The 13,415-nt window shown below is 39.8% G+C and overlaps 2 protein-coding genes across 3 annotated transcripts; both read left to right on the top strand.

Annotated features, from left to right (window-relative positions):
- The first annotated feature begins 508 nt into the window (after positions 1–508).
- Positions 509–4,180, top strand: LOC149318246 (otospiralin-like). Of its 2 annotated transcripts, none has more exons than XM_089507765.1 (5): positions 509–660; positions 1,070–1,174; positions 1,446–1,508; positions 1,744–1,770; positions 3,846–4,180. In XM_089507765.1, the coding sequence occupies exons 3-5, from the start codon at positions 1,451–1,453 to the stop codon at positions 4,028–4,030; spliced, it is 270 nt and encodes an 89-aa protein (XP_089363891.1). In that variant the 5' UTR covers positions 509–660; positions 1,070–1,174; positions 1,446–1,450; the 3' UTR covers positions 4,031–4,180. The 2 variants fall into 2 exon arrangements, with proteins under 2 accessions (XP_089363891.1, XP_089363890.1); XM_089507764.1 differs by having other exon boundaries at positions 511–660; positions 1,412–1,508.
- Positions 4,181–9,223: 5,043 nt separating this feature from the next.
- On the top strand, positions 9,224–12,579 carry LOC149318245 (COP9 signalosome complex subunit 9-like). Its single transcript, XM_089507763.1, has 3 exons — positions 9,224–9,331; positions 9,850–9,922; positions 12,317–12,579. Exons 1-3 carry the CDS (start codon positions 9,269–9,271, stop codon positions 12,352–12,354), a joined length of 174 nt encoding a protein of 57 aa, XP_089363889.1. The 5' UTR covers positions 9,224–9,268; the 3' UTR covers positions 12,355–12,579.
- The last annotated feature ends 836 nt before the right edge of the window (positions 12,580–13,415 follow it).

The following is a 13,415-nucleotide window of genomic DNA, read 5'->3' as shown; positions in this document are numbered from 1 at the left end:
CTCCTTTTCATCCTGGAGAGAAGTGACCAGCAGAGTCCCACAAGGGTCTGTCCTGTGCTATTCAACATCTTTATCAATGACTTGGATGACAGAATTGGGGACATAGTTATCAAATTTGCAGGTGACAACAAATTAGGAGGAATAGCTAATACCCCAGAGAAAAGGATCAAAATTCAAAACGACTTCAATAGACCAGAAACCTGGGCCAAAGCTAACAAAATGAATTTCAACACAGAGAAATATAAGGTACTGCACTTAAAGCGGAAAAATGAAATGCACAGATATAGGATGAATGAATTAATGTCTGCTTGATTAGTGCTCATTGTCTGCTGGGAAGCAGATTTGGCTTCCAGTCCTGAAAAACAGCAAGCTGAAGACTCAACAAATGCAAATGAGAAATCTCCCAGGGGCTTCCCAGCAGACAATGAGCACTAATCAAGCAGACACTAATCCTCCTTTGCATATCCTCCCACCCTGAGGCCTGCCATTAGCAACAAAACAATATACATGCAAATCACTCCTCCTTTCCCAGGGTAACACAGTATATATATGCCCACTCTCTTCGAGGTTAGCATTCTCTGAAGATGCCAGCCACAGATGCTGGCGAAACATCAGGAAGAAACTCTTCTAGAACATGGCCACATAGACCATAGACACATTGTCTGTAGCTGTTGTTTTTCTCTTTCAATTGGCATTCTTTTTATTTCCTTTTAATTCTATTGATAGTTTAAATTGTACTTTAGTTTTTTAATGATGTGTAGTTTTAGCCATATCTGTTTTCACTTTTAAGCCACCTGGGAGTCCTGGAGCTGGGAAGATGGGATATTAATTGAGTAATTAATTAAAAATGCAAGTAGTAAATGATTATTTTTTTAAAAAAAATCACTAGTGCAGCAGTAATCATTGCATCTCATACCACATATTTGTTGTTTCCGTGAGCTGTCCTAAGATCACTTGTAAACATTGAAAAAATAGGATGAAAAAGCTAGATTGATGTGCTAAGTAAGTGACATTCCTTCCCTTTCAAAACTCTCCTCCAGTTCATTTTAACAGTACAGCTATTTTGCAGCTCATTCAGGAACTTGATGCTGGCTCAGAACTACAGACCTGTGCTGATTTAAAAGAAAGGGGAAAACACAGTTTCTGAAGTGAAGCTAAAAACCAACCTCCAATAGTAAGTGTTTATTTGGTATCAGTCTTCGTGCAAAAATTAAGGCAAATTTTATGGGGGGGAAGGAACAAAAAAGAAAGTAATAAAAGAGCAGCAGTTTTTTAAAAAAAATCATTGTTTTACAATTAATAATGTAATGGGAGTGTACTAATTAAAAGCTAAACAAGTATATTTTATATAGAAGTAAAATGTGTAGCTTGCACTTTTCTTGCTAGATTCTCTTATTTTTCATTCATACAGAAAATTCTTCAGAAACAAATATAATTTCTTTCAGGAAAGATGAAGTTGTTCTCTGTGGAGATCATTTGTTTCTGCATGCTGCTTTACACACTAACAGGTACATATTGCATTAAATAAATGTATTTTCTCTGATTAGATTGCCTGTCTGCATTCTAGATATTACACACATTTTAGTATGATTAATTTTTTTCATTAGTAGAAATTATAGAGATATATAATATGTAAGAGGAAAGGGCGAGAAAATTGTAGTTGTATGATAACAGAGCAGCTCTTTGTAAATGGGACAGAATTTTTTATCCTCATTAGGTGATGAATCTCTTGCTTCTTTCCAGATGCCAGGCCAATCCACGATGAAGAAGGTAAAGAGGTTTTTGTTGGTTTTAAGCGTTCTCCTCCCCCACATCCCCTCTGTCCAGATCTCTAATAATGGAAAAAGTGAAAATTATTCAAATGTTATGAATGAGATTTCTACTAATTTCAAACAACATATTAGAACCTGCACAAAACGTGTCAGTTTCAGATGTTGTGGGAACAGGGATTAACATTAAGTTGCATTGGAGTTCACAAAATTACACATCCAAAGGAATAGCTTTTCTTTTTAAGGAATGGGTTTTAATGTGGATTGTGAGACACAGTGTACAGTTGTGGCACCTATCTGGCAATATTTTGGATGATTTGTGCTCTTCCTGAATCAGGAGTTGCCTGTATAAAACAGTGTGGCACCCGTACATTCAGCACTGGGACTGTGTGAAACCATTTGTAGTACCAGACAGGTGGCTATTGATTCCCCCTGGCCTGCCCCAAAGCTGGAATTTGAGTTTAATGTGGCACAATTTATTTTCCCAGGAAATAATTTTGTACCACATAATGATTTCAAATGTTTATGATTCCAAACTGCCCCCCTCCCTTGCATTTCCAAACTATACCACCATTCTTAAACCTGGGTAGTGATCCAGTGTGGGAGAAAGCAATATGCAGCTAAATCCTAAATAATCTCCTTCATTTAAATGGGATGTACTCCATAGTATATTTAGGATTGAATTCACTGTTCTGTAGACATCTGTTACATTTTAAGCCAGGCAACTAGCCCAACTGTGATTTTTAAATTGTGACTTTTAATTTTAAAAAGCTAAAAGCACATTTTTGAAACTTTTTGGCTTGATAGATTATCATGTTTTTTGTGGATTTTTCAAGCTATGTGGCTGTGTTCTGGGAGAGTTTATTCCTGACATTTTGCCAGCATCTGTGGCTGTCATCTTCAGAGAATCCTGGCATGGAAGTGAGTGGGGTATATATACTGTGTGACCATTGGTGGAGCGGAAGTGATGTACATATTAATCTGTGTACGGGTCTGTTGTTGAATTGCAAGGCCTCAGGGTGTCTATTTAATTAGTGATCCATTGTCTGCTGGGAAAAACCCCTGACCCTGGGGGGCTTTCATTTACACTTGCTGGATCTTGATTTTTGTGTTTTTCAGGACTATTAGCCAAACTTTGTTTATTTTAAGGGTTTCTCCTTTCATGGCATTCACATCGCAGAGAAACATGCAAGCAATGGCATGACATTTTAGGATCATTATGCTAAAGCAAAGGGTGACAAATGTGTGGTCCTTCAGATGTTGTTGAACTACAGCTCCCATCAGCCCTGGCCAGAAAAGTAGGGGATAATAATAATAATAATAATAATAATAATAATAATAATAATACTTTATGTATATACCGCTTTTCCAATGATCAAAGTGGTGTACAACAAGAATATAGTTACATACAGGTTAAAAATATAAAATCTACATATCTCAATATACATAAAACACACGGCATAAATCTATCAGTCAATAATGTGCAAATCTATCAAGAACAGCGACTACAGAGAGTCAGATGGGTATGCTAGTCGGAATAAACGTGTCTTCAGAGCCTTTTTAAAGGCATCCAAAGTGGAGCAAGCTTGGATTTCATCAGGAAGATTATTCCAGAGAGTATATCGATGTGTATGACCTTTTGTGAGTTGTTAACAACCTCACTCTCGGACATTCTAATAAAAATTTCCCTGATGTTCTGAGAGTGCGGGGCGGATTGTGTGGGAGAAGGCGCTCCTTCAAGTAGCTCGGGCCCAAGCCATGTAGGGCTTTATAGGTAATAACCGACACTTTGTATTGAGCCCAGAAGCTAATGGGCAGCCAGTGAAGAGATTTTAGTACCGGGGTTATATGGTCTGCCCTGGATGTTCCAGCGACCAGCCTGGCTGCCGCATTTTGAACTAACTTAAGATGATGGGGGGTTAGCCCAGCAACTTCTCAAGGCCACATATTCCCCATCCCTGTGCTAAAAGGTACCAAACAAAAGTTATCTGTTTACAAACAACTTTTTCTCAAAACTTTTTTGACGTTGTGTCTATTGAAAAACATATTAGTCATAAAAGCAACCTTTTATTTTAGACCCCTACAGACAATCTCCAGGCATACCTTACTGGCCTTTCACTAGCAACGATTTCTGGGCCTATGTGGAGTACTTCCGGACCCTGGGTGCATACAACAGAATCAATGAGATGGCCAGGACCTTCTTTGCTCATCATCCTCTTGGAAATATTCTTGGATATGATGCCCCATATCATGACCACTAGCTTGCTTGACAACCCCTCATTTGATCATTGCCAACAATCAGAATTGCTAGCCTAACTGTGCTGTTCCAATGCTTCTTTTTAAATCAAATATGTAACCCTGTTTTAAAAATGCAAATGATGCTAGAGTAAATTCTTCTCTAGTAGACAATATATACCTATTTGCAAAATGCATAAAATTTATTTGATTCTAAAGCTGTTGCAATTTTAGAAATCAGATGCATTTATATTTCGAAAAATAAATATTAAAATAACAATTTGTTTGTGTTTTTTCCCCTAAACTATTTAGGTGAAGTTTAAATGAACCTATAAGTAAATACACTGGGGGTGGAAGGTACAGACTGAGCAATCGTTTTGCATTCATAGTGTCTTTCCGCCTGCTATTCAGTGAACTAGTTCCACAGATGGTTGGAGAAATCATGACCAAGATATACAGTATAAGTTTCTCAGCATGTAATTTAAAAAACAAAACAGCATATGGTGCATTCACAATGTAGAAATAATGTAGTTTGGCACCACTTTAACTGTCTTGCTCCATCCTACAGAGCCCTGGGATTTGTAGTTTTGTGAAGCATCAGCACTGCTTAGCAGAGAAGGCTAAAGATCTTGTAAAACTACAAATCCCAGGATTTCATAGGATGGAGCTGCAGCCATTCACTCACAAACCATAAGGTTGCGAGTTCAATACCAGAAAAAGGGCTCAAGCTTGGCTCAGGCTTACATCCTTCCGAAGAGGTTGCTAAAATGAGTACCCAGATTGTTGGGGGCAATTAGCTTACACTTTCGTAAACCGCTTAGGGAGTGCTTCAGTGCATTGATAAGTGGTATAGAAATGTACTTGCTATTGCTATATTATTTCTACAGTTTAGATCCGTCCATAAATGAAAGTAAGTAGTTCTGCCACAGGCAAAAATGTGAATTCTCTTTGCAGAATTGGCTCTGGTAATCCCTTTCATTGTGCACATGTGCTAAGAAAAAAAAAGAATTACCATATTCCAAATTTAGCTTGACAGACAAGAACAGCTCATATCCAGAAAGATCTTGAGTTGACATCATTGTTGTATTCTTTGCCATACAGTGCATACAAAATATATTTCTGTCATCACCACTGAATAACCATGGACAGCTGAAATAGTATGGAACAACGCCAATGCTTTGAAACTGGTTATTCAGGTGGGATATCTTAACATTCCTCAATAGAGTTAAGGGAGGATTGGTGAGCTCTTGACAATCCTAAACATGTAGATTGAGCACCCTTCTTTGAGCATGTGCTTCTAGTGGGCCAGAGACAAACTATTGACAGTGATAATTATATTATTAGCATGGACCATTCAGAAAGGTTTGGCTATGGACACAAACATCCAGGCATTAGGTAACACAAGTAACCCAAGTCATGGGATGAGAATTTATTATTACGGTTCAAGCCTCTCATAAGAGTCTGAAAGCTCCAAATGAATTTTAACTCAGGTCCAAAACATACTACAGAAATAATCCAGGGCCCCATTCACACTGCATTTTATTCTGGGTTCCAAACCGGTTTAAATAAGGGTTGTTCTCACTTCAGCCAGGTTTTCCTGACCTGAATGAAGGGGTTGTTTACACTTCAGTTGGGTTTTCCTGAAGCGAATTAAGAGGTTGTTCACATTTGCACCAGGGTATTCTGACCCGGATTGCGGGGCGCGGTAGAAATCCCCCTTAACCTGGTTTTTTTTAGAAATGGATTTTTAAAAAGAACCGTTTTTTGGGGGGAGGGGCTGCCAATGAGAACATGAAAATCGATCCCATCCACCGCATCCCGCCGCCTCCAATGCCCTTCCTCTCTCCCTCCTTCCTCTTCCTCACTCCCTGACACCTCCGATCTTCCTTCCCATTCCTCCTTCCCCCCCTCCGCCAATATCATTGCCAGTGTGAACTATAAATTGGGACAAAATGCCACAATTGTGGCAAATCAATAGATTCGATTGTGGTTAAAAAAATACCTCACTGGAAATAACCCGGTTTCCACACCAGGTAATTTTTCAGTGTGAATGGGCCCCTGTTTGAGACCACTTTAACTGCCCTGGCTCAATGCTAAGGAGTTCTGGGAATTCAAGTTTTGTGAGTCATTTAACCTTCTCTGTCAAAGAGCTCTGGTGTCACAATAAACTACATTTCCCAGGACAGTTAAAAAAATCTCAAACTGAATTATTTCTGCAGTGTGTTTTCTCTCCTCCATCTTTCTTTGAAGCTGTTCTATTTGGTCCAGAAATCTATTTTAACATCCAGAAATGTATATTCTGGGAAGTTGCAATGTTCTCTCATGAAAAATATTTTGATAATTAATTTAAAGTTTGCATCTGTCTATTTATTGCATACTGACTGGCTTCCATGGCCTATGTATCAGAGATTTCTCTCAGCATTTTCAGCGCAATCATTTTCCTAGGGCCAAAAGTTGATTTGGGGCCAAGTTTCCATTTTTCACAACTACTGAACTGTGACAGAATTAATTTCCTAATACATCACAAACGCAGTGACAGTTTTCAGAGTTAACCGATCTCAACGCCTAGCCCCAAGTCTCCAGTTTCTGTGGGTTATCTTCAGGTAGAAGACAAGGATCCTCCAGTTGTGGGAGGAGAGGCTCAGGTAAAAAAAGCCTGTGTGCAAATCTCCAGTTCAGCAAAGAGAGCAGCAGCTTTCTACAACTTGCAAGGCTTACTTTAATGGTCCAAAAAGTCCATGTATTTACAGTACTTGCATCCTTCCTTCCCAGTTGTTGCAGGCCCAGGGCTCCCCTCCTACTCTGCTTAATACCCACCTTCTGGCTAGGCTAAACACACTGCAGAAATAACTCAGTTCGAGACCACTTTAACTGCCCTGGCTAGGGAATCCTGGGAACTGTAGTTTGTTGTGGTACCAGACCTCTGAAAGAGAAGGCTAAATGTCTTACAAAACTACAGAATTCCATAGTATTGAGCCAGGGCATTTAAAGCGGACACAACCTGGATTATTTCTGCAATGTTTTAGACCTATAGTATTCCTTCATTCTTGTGGAGGAATAATCCCCTCATTTTACCTTGATCTGAGAAAAGCATCATGTGTCTTAACTTCCAAACACGAAAAATACATTTTACTGGTTCTTTAGCGTTCTCTGTCAAAGAGTGCTGGTGGTTCACAAAACTACAAATCCCGGGATTCTGTAGGATGGAGCCGTGGCAATTAAAGGGGTGTCAAACTGCCTTGGGTCCCTATATTGGGGAAAAGGAGAGATATAAGAAAATTATTATTATTATTATTATTATTATTATTATTATTATTATTTCTACAGTGTAGATCCACTACGCAACACTCTCTCTCTAGTACTGAACACGTTTAGGTGTATGTTTTATCTGTTTTTAACTTTTCTATGTTTTTAATCGATTTTATGGTGTTTTAATGTGTTTTAATTGTTTGGTTTTTTTAATTGTGAACATTTTTAATTTGTTGTTTCTGGGAGAAAGGCAGCATATAAAGAAAGTAAATAAAATAAATAAGTAATGGCTAATGACATCACAAGCCACTGTCCCTGAGTTTCAGGTTTTGGATGATCCTGAACTGGCATGCCTTGTTCAAACACACTCCTGATTGAATTCAATGGGCTTTCTCTAGTTGTTAGAGAGCTTTCTTGAGAAGAAAAGTGGGGGAGACAGACTGGGCTACTGAACTGCCCATCCCTCATACACTTCCAACCATGGTGGGAGAAGAAACCCTAAGAACACCAAAATGCCCTGTTGTTGTTGTTTCCTTGGTCAGATTTGTGGAGAGGTGGTTTGCCATTGCCTTCCCCTGAGGCTGAGAGAGTGTGACTTGCCCCAGATCACCCAATGGGTTTCCATGGCCAGGCGGGGATTTGAACTCTGGTCTAGCACTCAAACCACAGCACCATGCTGGCTCTACCCTTTCCAGTATATACCCTTTTAATATGTAATCTAATATAACATACCCTATTATTATTATTATTATTATTATTATTATTATTATTATTATGGTATTTATACCTCACCCTTCAGCCCTAAAGGCTATCAGAGCAGCTTACAATTATTATTTTTAATGAGATGGTTCCCTTTTGATATATAATCATGTCAACGTAACTTTTATATGGTGTGTGTGTTTGCTGTAGCTGCATTTTATTTTATTTTTACTTTTGTATATTTTTATGTTATTTTATATGGCTTTTAAAAAATTACTGTAAAATCTTTTAAAATCTTGTGAGACGCCTTAGGTCCCTATCTGAGAGAAAGGTGGCATAAAAATGAAAATAATAACAACAAAACAATAATAATCCCTCCCTGGCCAGTATAATTCCTCACCTGTATTATAATAATAATATAATAATGTGAGGCTGTGTGCTGTAGTGGTTTGAGTGTTGAGGACTATGACTCTGGAGAGCTGGGTTCGAATTCCGACTTGGAATTGTAAAACCACTGGGTGGCCTTGGGCAAGTCACATTCTCTCAGCCTCAGAGGATAGCTATAGCCCCTTCTCAACAAATCTTGCCAAGAAAACCCTGCGACAGGTCACCGTACGTCCCAGCATGGTTTATCATATTTTATTATATTTTATAAATGTTAATTAATTTTTAAATATAATATATATTTAAATAAATTTTAATAAATATTAAAAATTATATTTTATCATAGTTTATCATGGGTTTATCATATCAATAACATAGTTTGAGCATTAGACAACTCTGGAGACCAGGGTTCGATTCTCAGCTGAACCATGGAAACCCACTGGGTGACCTTGGGCAAGTCACAGTCTCTCAGCCTCAGAGGAAGGCAATGTGGGGGGGAAAACCCTCTGAAGAAACTTGCCAAGAAAACCTCATGATAGGGTCACCTTAGGGTTGCTATTGGAAATTACTTGAAGGCATACAACAACAATAACAATATTTAATTTGAGCTTTGATCGAGGGTTCCTGCATGGCAGGGGGTTGGACTGGATGGCCCTTGTGGTCTCTACCAATTCTATGATTCTAATACCCATCCTGACCTATAAGCCTAGCAGAAACTGCTCCCTTCATTGCGCATGCGCACATTATCAACGGCCCTTCCTCGAGCCGTAGCTATCAAAGGCCCTCGAGCAAAGAACGCCATAGAGATGCTTCAGTCCTCCACGCGCCTAGAGCGGCCGGCGCCATAGAGACGCTGCAGTCCTCTGGGCGACTAGAGCGACCGGAAGTGGGTTTAAAACTCCGTCCGGATGTAGGAAAACAGAGCGGAAATCATGAAGCCGGCGGTGGACGAGATGTTCCCCGAAGGCGCTGGGCCTTATGTCGACCTGGACGAGGTGAAGGCGGCAGAGGAGGGTTTTGGAGGAGAAACGCTTGAGATTAATGTCTTTTTAGGGGGGCTGCTCAGGTGCCATGGCTGCAGTGCTGTGGAATTCTGGGAACTGTAGTTTGTGTTGGGACTACTGCCCCTTCAGAAACCAGAGGGAAAGTAAGAATCGTGGGATAGATAAACCCTTGAAGTGAATGAAAATAGTAAAAGAGCTAGAAAAAGATCCTAAAGAATAGATATAGAACAGAGCACTGAAGTTAGAGCTGGACAGTGAAGGAGGTTCCCAGAATCCCACAGCACTGTTATCAATAATAATAAGAAGAGCTCTCTGACAGAGAAGGCTAAACGTCTCACGAAACTACATTTCCCAGGATTCCCTAGCACTTAGCCAAGGGCAGTTGAAGCCGTCTCAAACTGGGTTGTTTCCGCGGAGTGTTCTTGACTGTAGATGACAGGATGTCCAGAAGTTGAGCCAAGAGTCTGTGTTGTCCTTCATATCCTTCATAAAGTGTTGTTATTTCTCAGGCTGGAGGAAGCACAGGTCTGTTGATGGATTTGGCAGCAAACGAAAAAGCAGTGCATGCAGACTTCTTTAACAGTAAGTCTTACTTTTGGGGTTTTAAGCCAGAGATGTTTAATTTAGCTGCTGCCCAGTGTCTAAAACAGTGCAGAGAAAGACTAGTGCATCTTCAGCTTGTGTGGGACAACTGCCTACCAGTTACGGCCAGTAATGTTTGGCTCTAGTACGATATTGTGTACTTTTGGGATTCCCATATTAGATAGCCAGAAAGTGGTTTAAGTACATGAATATACCATATAGATATATCACTTGGGGGTCACTTCTGTGTGTTACTTCATCATGGCTTTGTGGGACTAATACTGTGCAGAAATATGTATTCGTGATACTTGATGCCCCTCAGTCAGGGACATGAGGGATTGAAGCATGTTTCCACAAATCAACTTCCCAAGGAAATAGTTGGGTCACAAAATGCAGTACCATTGGTACAATACACCATATAAATTAGCCAAAATACATAAAAATAATAAGGATAGGTGTTGGAAATGCGAAAGAGAATCTGGTACCTTTTTTTCGTCTCTGGTGGAAGTGTAAACTGCCGAATAACCATTGGAAAGAAATTAATAAAACATTAGAAGACATACTTAGAAACAGACATATCCTTCGACCTGAAAAGATATTTATTGAGCATAAATACTGAAGAAACACTGGAAACAAAGCACGACAGATGGTGTTGCAGGAGGACGCAGGTTAGGAATGTTCCTGATAGCGTCTCCACAGCTGCGGTTCTTGGTGGAACGGGGCTGCCTTTAACCCGTCCATACCTTTCTTTGATATAAGAAGGTATCCAATTTGGTTCGTTGGGGACCTTGAGGCAGGCTTTGGGGGCTGTAGGAGTTTTCCCTCCCCCTCGTAAAGCTGCTTCATTTAGGTCGAAGAACTAATGCCTCCCGCAGCTGTAGCCGTTTCAGCGGCAGGCATGAAGCCCACACTCACTTAAATTGTGGCTGTAGTAACGAAGATGGGTAGATGAAGTCTTCCTTCTGAATGCCTTTACTTTGAGGTTCGTTTGAGTTTATTTTTTGGAGCTGGCAAAAGCTTTTTTTTTTTTTTTTTTTGGCCTGTAAAAGGAAGGCTACTCGCTCTTAAAAGAAAAGAAAAGAAAAAGGAGACTGGCACCTTTTGATAAAATATTTACAAAATTGACTGATAAATAAGGTTGGTTTAAATACCAAAAGTCTCTTGGGCCTGTTACAGACTGCCAAAATAAAGCTGCTTGGGGTCTCTTTGGAGGTATGCTGTTTAAATGACGCATGCATCCTAAGACTCCGGAAGCTGCACCAAAGCTGCCCTCCAGTGCTTAGGAGTGGAGCGTGGCTTTGGCGCCAGCGACCTCCGGACTCTTAGGACCCATGCATCATTTAAATAGCATACCTCCAAAGAGACCTGAAGCAGCTTTATTTTGGCAGTCTGTAACAGGCCTTAGCTAGAGAGAATTTTCTTCATAAGGTCACTATATCTATGATTTTATGTAATGAAGGAGAAAAAAGTATGGACTGGAATAGCAAAGTTCAATTATTTGGTTGGAAGTTTTCTAAATGTCACTTGTTTTGTTTGTTCGGTGTGATGTAATGTTACTTTTCATATCTTTAAATGTTTTTCTCTATTTTTAATTAATAAAAATTAATTAATACAATTTTTTTAAAAAGAATTAGTCAGATTTTTTGTCAGGTTAGGATAGATTCCTAGTGGTCCACAGATTCATTCTTGTTTTTTCCCAAGACTTGCAGAGGACCAAGTAAAGTCTCATGTTGCACTACTTTTGGTATTGCTTCTGCATACCCCAAAGTTTAGTATGATAGGAGACCTGCCCCTTTATTCTCATATACAGAAGAATGTGGTTTCCTCTGCTAAAAGGACTTGTGCTGCTTTTATCTGCCCTCCACCAAAGTGCAGTCCAGTAACACGCTTCCTCTGTATTCCTTGGCCTGTGTCGAAGAATTGGGGGGATGGTGTTTGAACAAATAATCGCTAGCTATGGTGTGTGATCCTTGGTGACATATTTGTAGCTTTTAGAAAAGCAACTCTGGCCAGCATTAAGATCAAAAGTATTACAGTAAAGAGGATGAGCTGAAAAAATGAACTGATGGATAGTGTCCATCAGCCAATGCCCTTCCCAACTGAGAAGAGGGTGTGGATGCTCAATATATGAAACAAGTTTTGATGAGAAAATATTTTTAAATAAAAGTTTTAGATTATCAAAATAATTGATTGGGTTGGAGTTCATTGAGCTGAACTCAAGAGGCAGCCTCTTGTTAGCTTTGTTAAATGGATTCAAGTCTCATTTGTCACTGGGAAGCAAGTTCTGTATTCTTGCTTAACTTCAGAAAATAAATTTACTTAATTCCAAATGAAAAACATATGTAATAATTGTATGTATTCTGTGTAATGTTAATGTATTATCCTTCTTGCTAGATTTTGAAGATATGTTTGATGATGATGATATCCAGTGAAAATGATATTCCAGCAATGCAGTGTGGAGTACTTAAGATTTTTTGTAGAAGCTGATTGGAAACCAAAGGAAAATGGGAATATTGACTCCAAGACATGAAAGAGCAGCATGAAGTGGCTGATGATGCATGGAGAGCAGAACTGTGGAGTTATTACTCGCTAGGAGATAGGGAGTTGTGCTGTTTTTAAGCCTTGCTTCAATAAAAAGTGAACAAAATGCATCAAAACATTTTCCAAGTTTGTTTTATTCTGCCTTTCATTAGAATGATTTGCAATTAATCCTAAAAGCAATAAGCAACTCCCTCCTCTCTTTCCCTCTTCCCCAACAGCCATTAGACCCCAGGATGATGAATGGGCCAGTATGTTTTTCCCTTCAGGTTTACAGTCTGAGGGTGTTTTAATATATGGATATATAGGCGGGTTACATATAAGTACGCGACGAGCGTACTCGACGAGCTTCCGCACCCCCCTAACCCTAGTACATGCTCTGCGCGCACAAAATGGCGGCGGCCATTCCACACGGCCGCCGGCATCAATACGTCACGACCGCGCTGCCTCCAAACGAGGCAGCGCAGTTGTGACATATTGAGGCCGCGCTGCGGCGCATAGTGCACCCTTTGCATGACCCCGGAAGGAGCTCCGTTTCGGAGCTCCTTCCTGCTTTGCATCGCTGGGTGCAGCCTTCAGACTGAACAATTGCAACCTTCTCCTGTACATAGTTGTGGGAAATTATTCAAAGCATATGCATCCTGGTTTATTTATTAGGGAACATTTAAACATTGCTCTTCAACCAAAACATCTCAAAGGTCATTAATAAGGTAACCCATGTAAAAAGGATCTGGAGTCCTAGTAGACCCAAGCTAAACATGAACCAATCACAATGAAGTGGCAAAAAAGCCAAAGTGGTTCTAGACTGCTTTAACAAAAGTACAGTGTCCTCATAGAAGGAAGTAATAGCACTATTCTATTCTGCTTTGGTCACAACTCACTTGGGACACTGTCCAGTTCTGGGCACCACAGTTCAAAAAGGATCTTTACACATTGGAATGTGTCCAGAAGAAGA

Source organism: Sceloporus occidentalis, unplaced genomic scaffold, assembly GCF_023333645.1.
Source record: "Sceloporus occidentalis isolate IW3139 unplaced genomic scaffold, rSceOcc1.0.p SCAF_2, whole genome shotgun sequence".
NCBI lineage: Eukaryota > Metazoa > Chordata > Lepidosauria > Squamata > Phrynosomatidae > Sceloporus > Sceloporus occidentalis.
Note: the sequence above shows the minus strand (reverse complement) of the source record. Positions and strands in the feature narration are given on the sequence as shown.

What these genes read in the sequence shown, in the direction of transcription:
- LOC149318246 (XM_089507765.1), top strand. Translation starts at nt 1,451, where the DNA reads ATGAAGTTGTTCTCTGTGGAGATCATTTGTTTCTGCATGCTGCTTTAC. An exon ending in GCTGCTTTACACACTAACAG is followed by an intron (nt 1,509 to 1,743) that starts GTACATATTGCA and finishes GCTTCTTTCCAG; the next exon opens with ATGCCAGGCCAATCCACGAT. An exon ending in GCCAATCCACGATGAAGAAG is followed by an intron (nt 1,771 to 3,845) that starts GTAAAGAGGTTT and finishes CTTTTATTTTAG; the next exon opens with ACCCCTACAGACAATCTCCA.
- LOC149318245 (XM_089507763.1), top strand. Translation starts at nt 9,269, where the DNA reads ATGAAGCCGGCGGTGGACGAGATGTTCCCCGAAGGCGCTGGGCCTTAT. An exon ending in CTTATGTCGACCTGGACGAG is followed by an intron (nt 9,332 to 9,849) that starts GTGAAGGCGGCA and finishes GTTATTTCTCAG; the next exon opens with GCTGGAGGAAGCACAGGTCT. An exon ending in GCATGCAGACTTCTTTAACA is followed by an intron (nt 9,923 to 12,316) that starts GTAAGTCTTACT and finishes CCTTCTTGCTAG; the next exon opens with ATTTTGAAGATATGTTTGAT.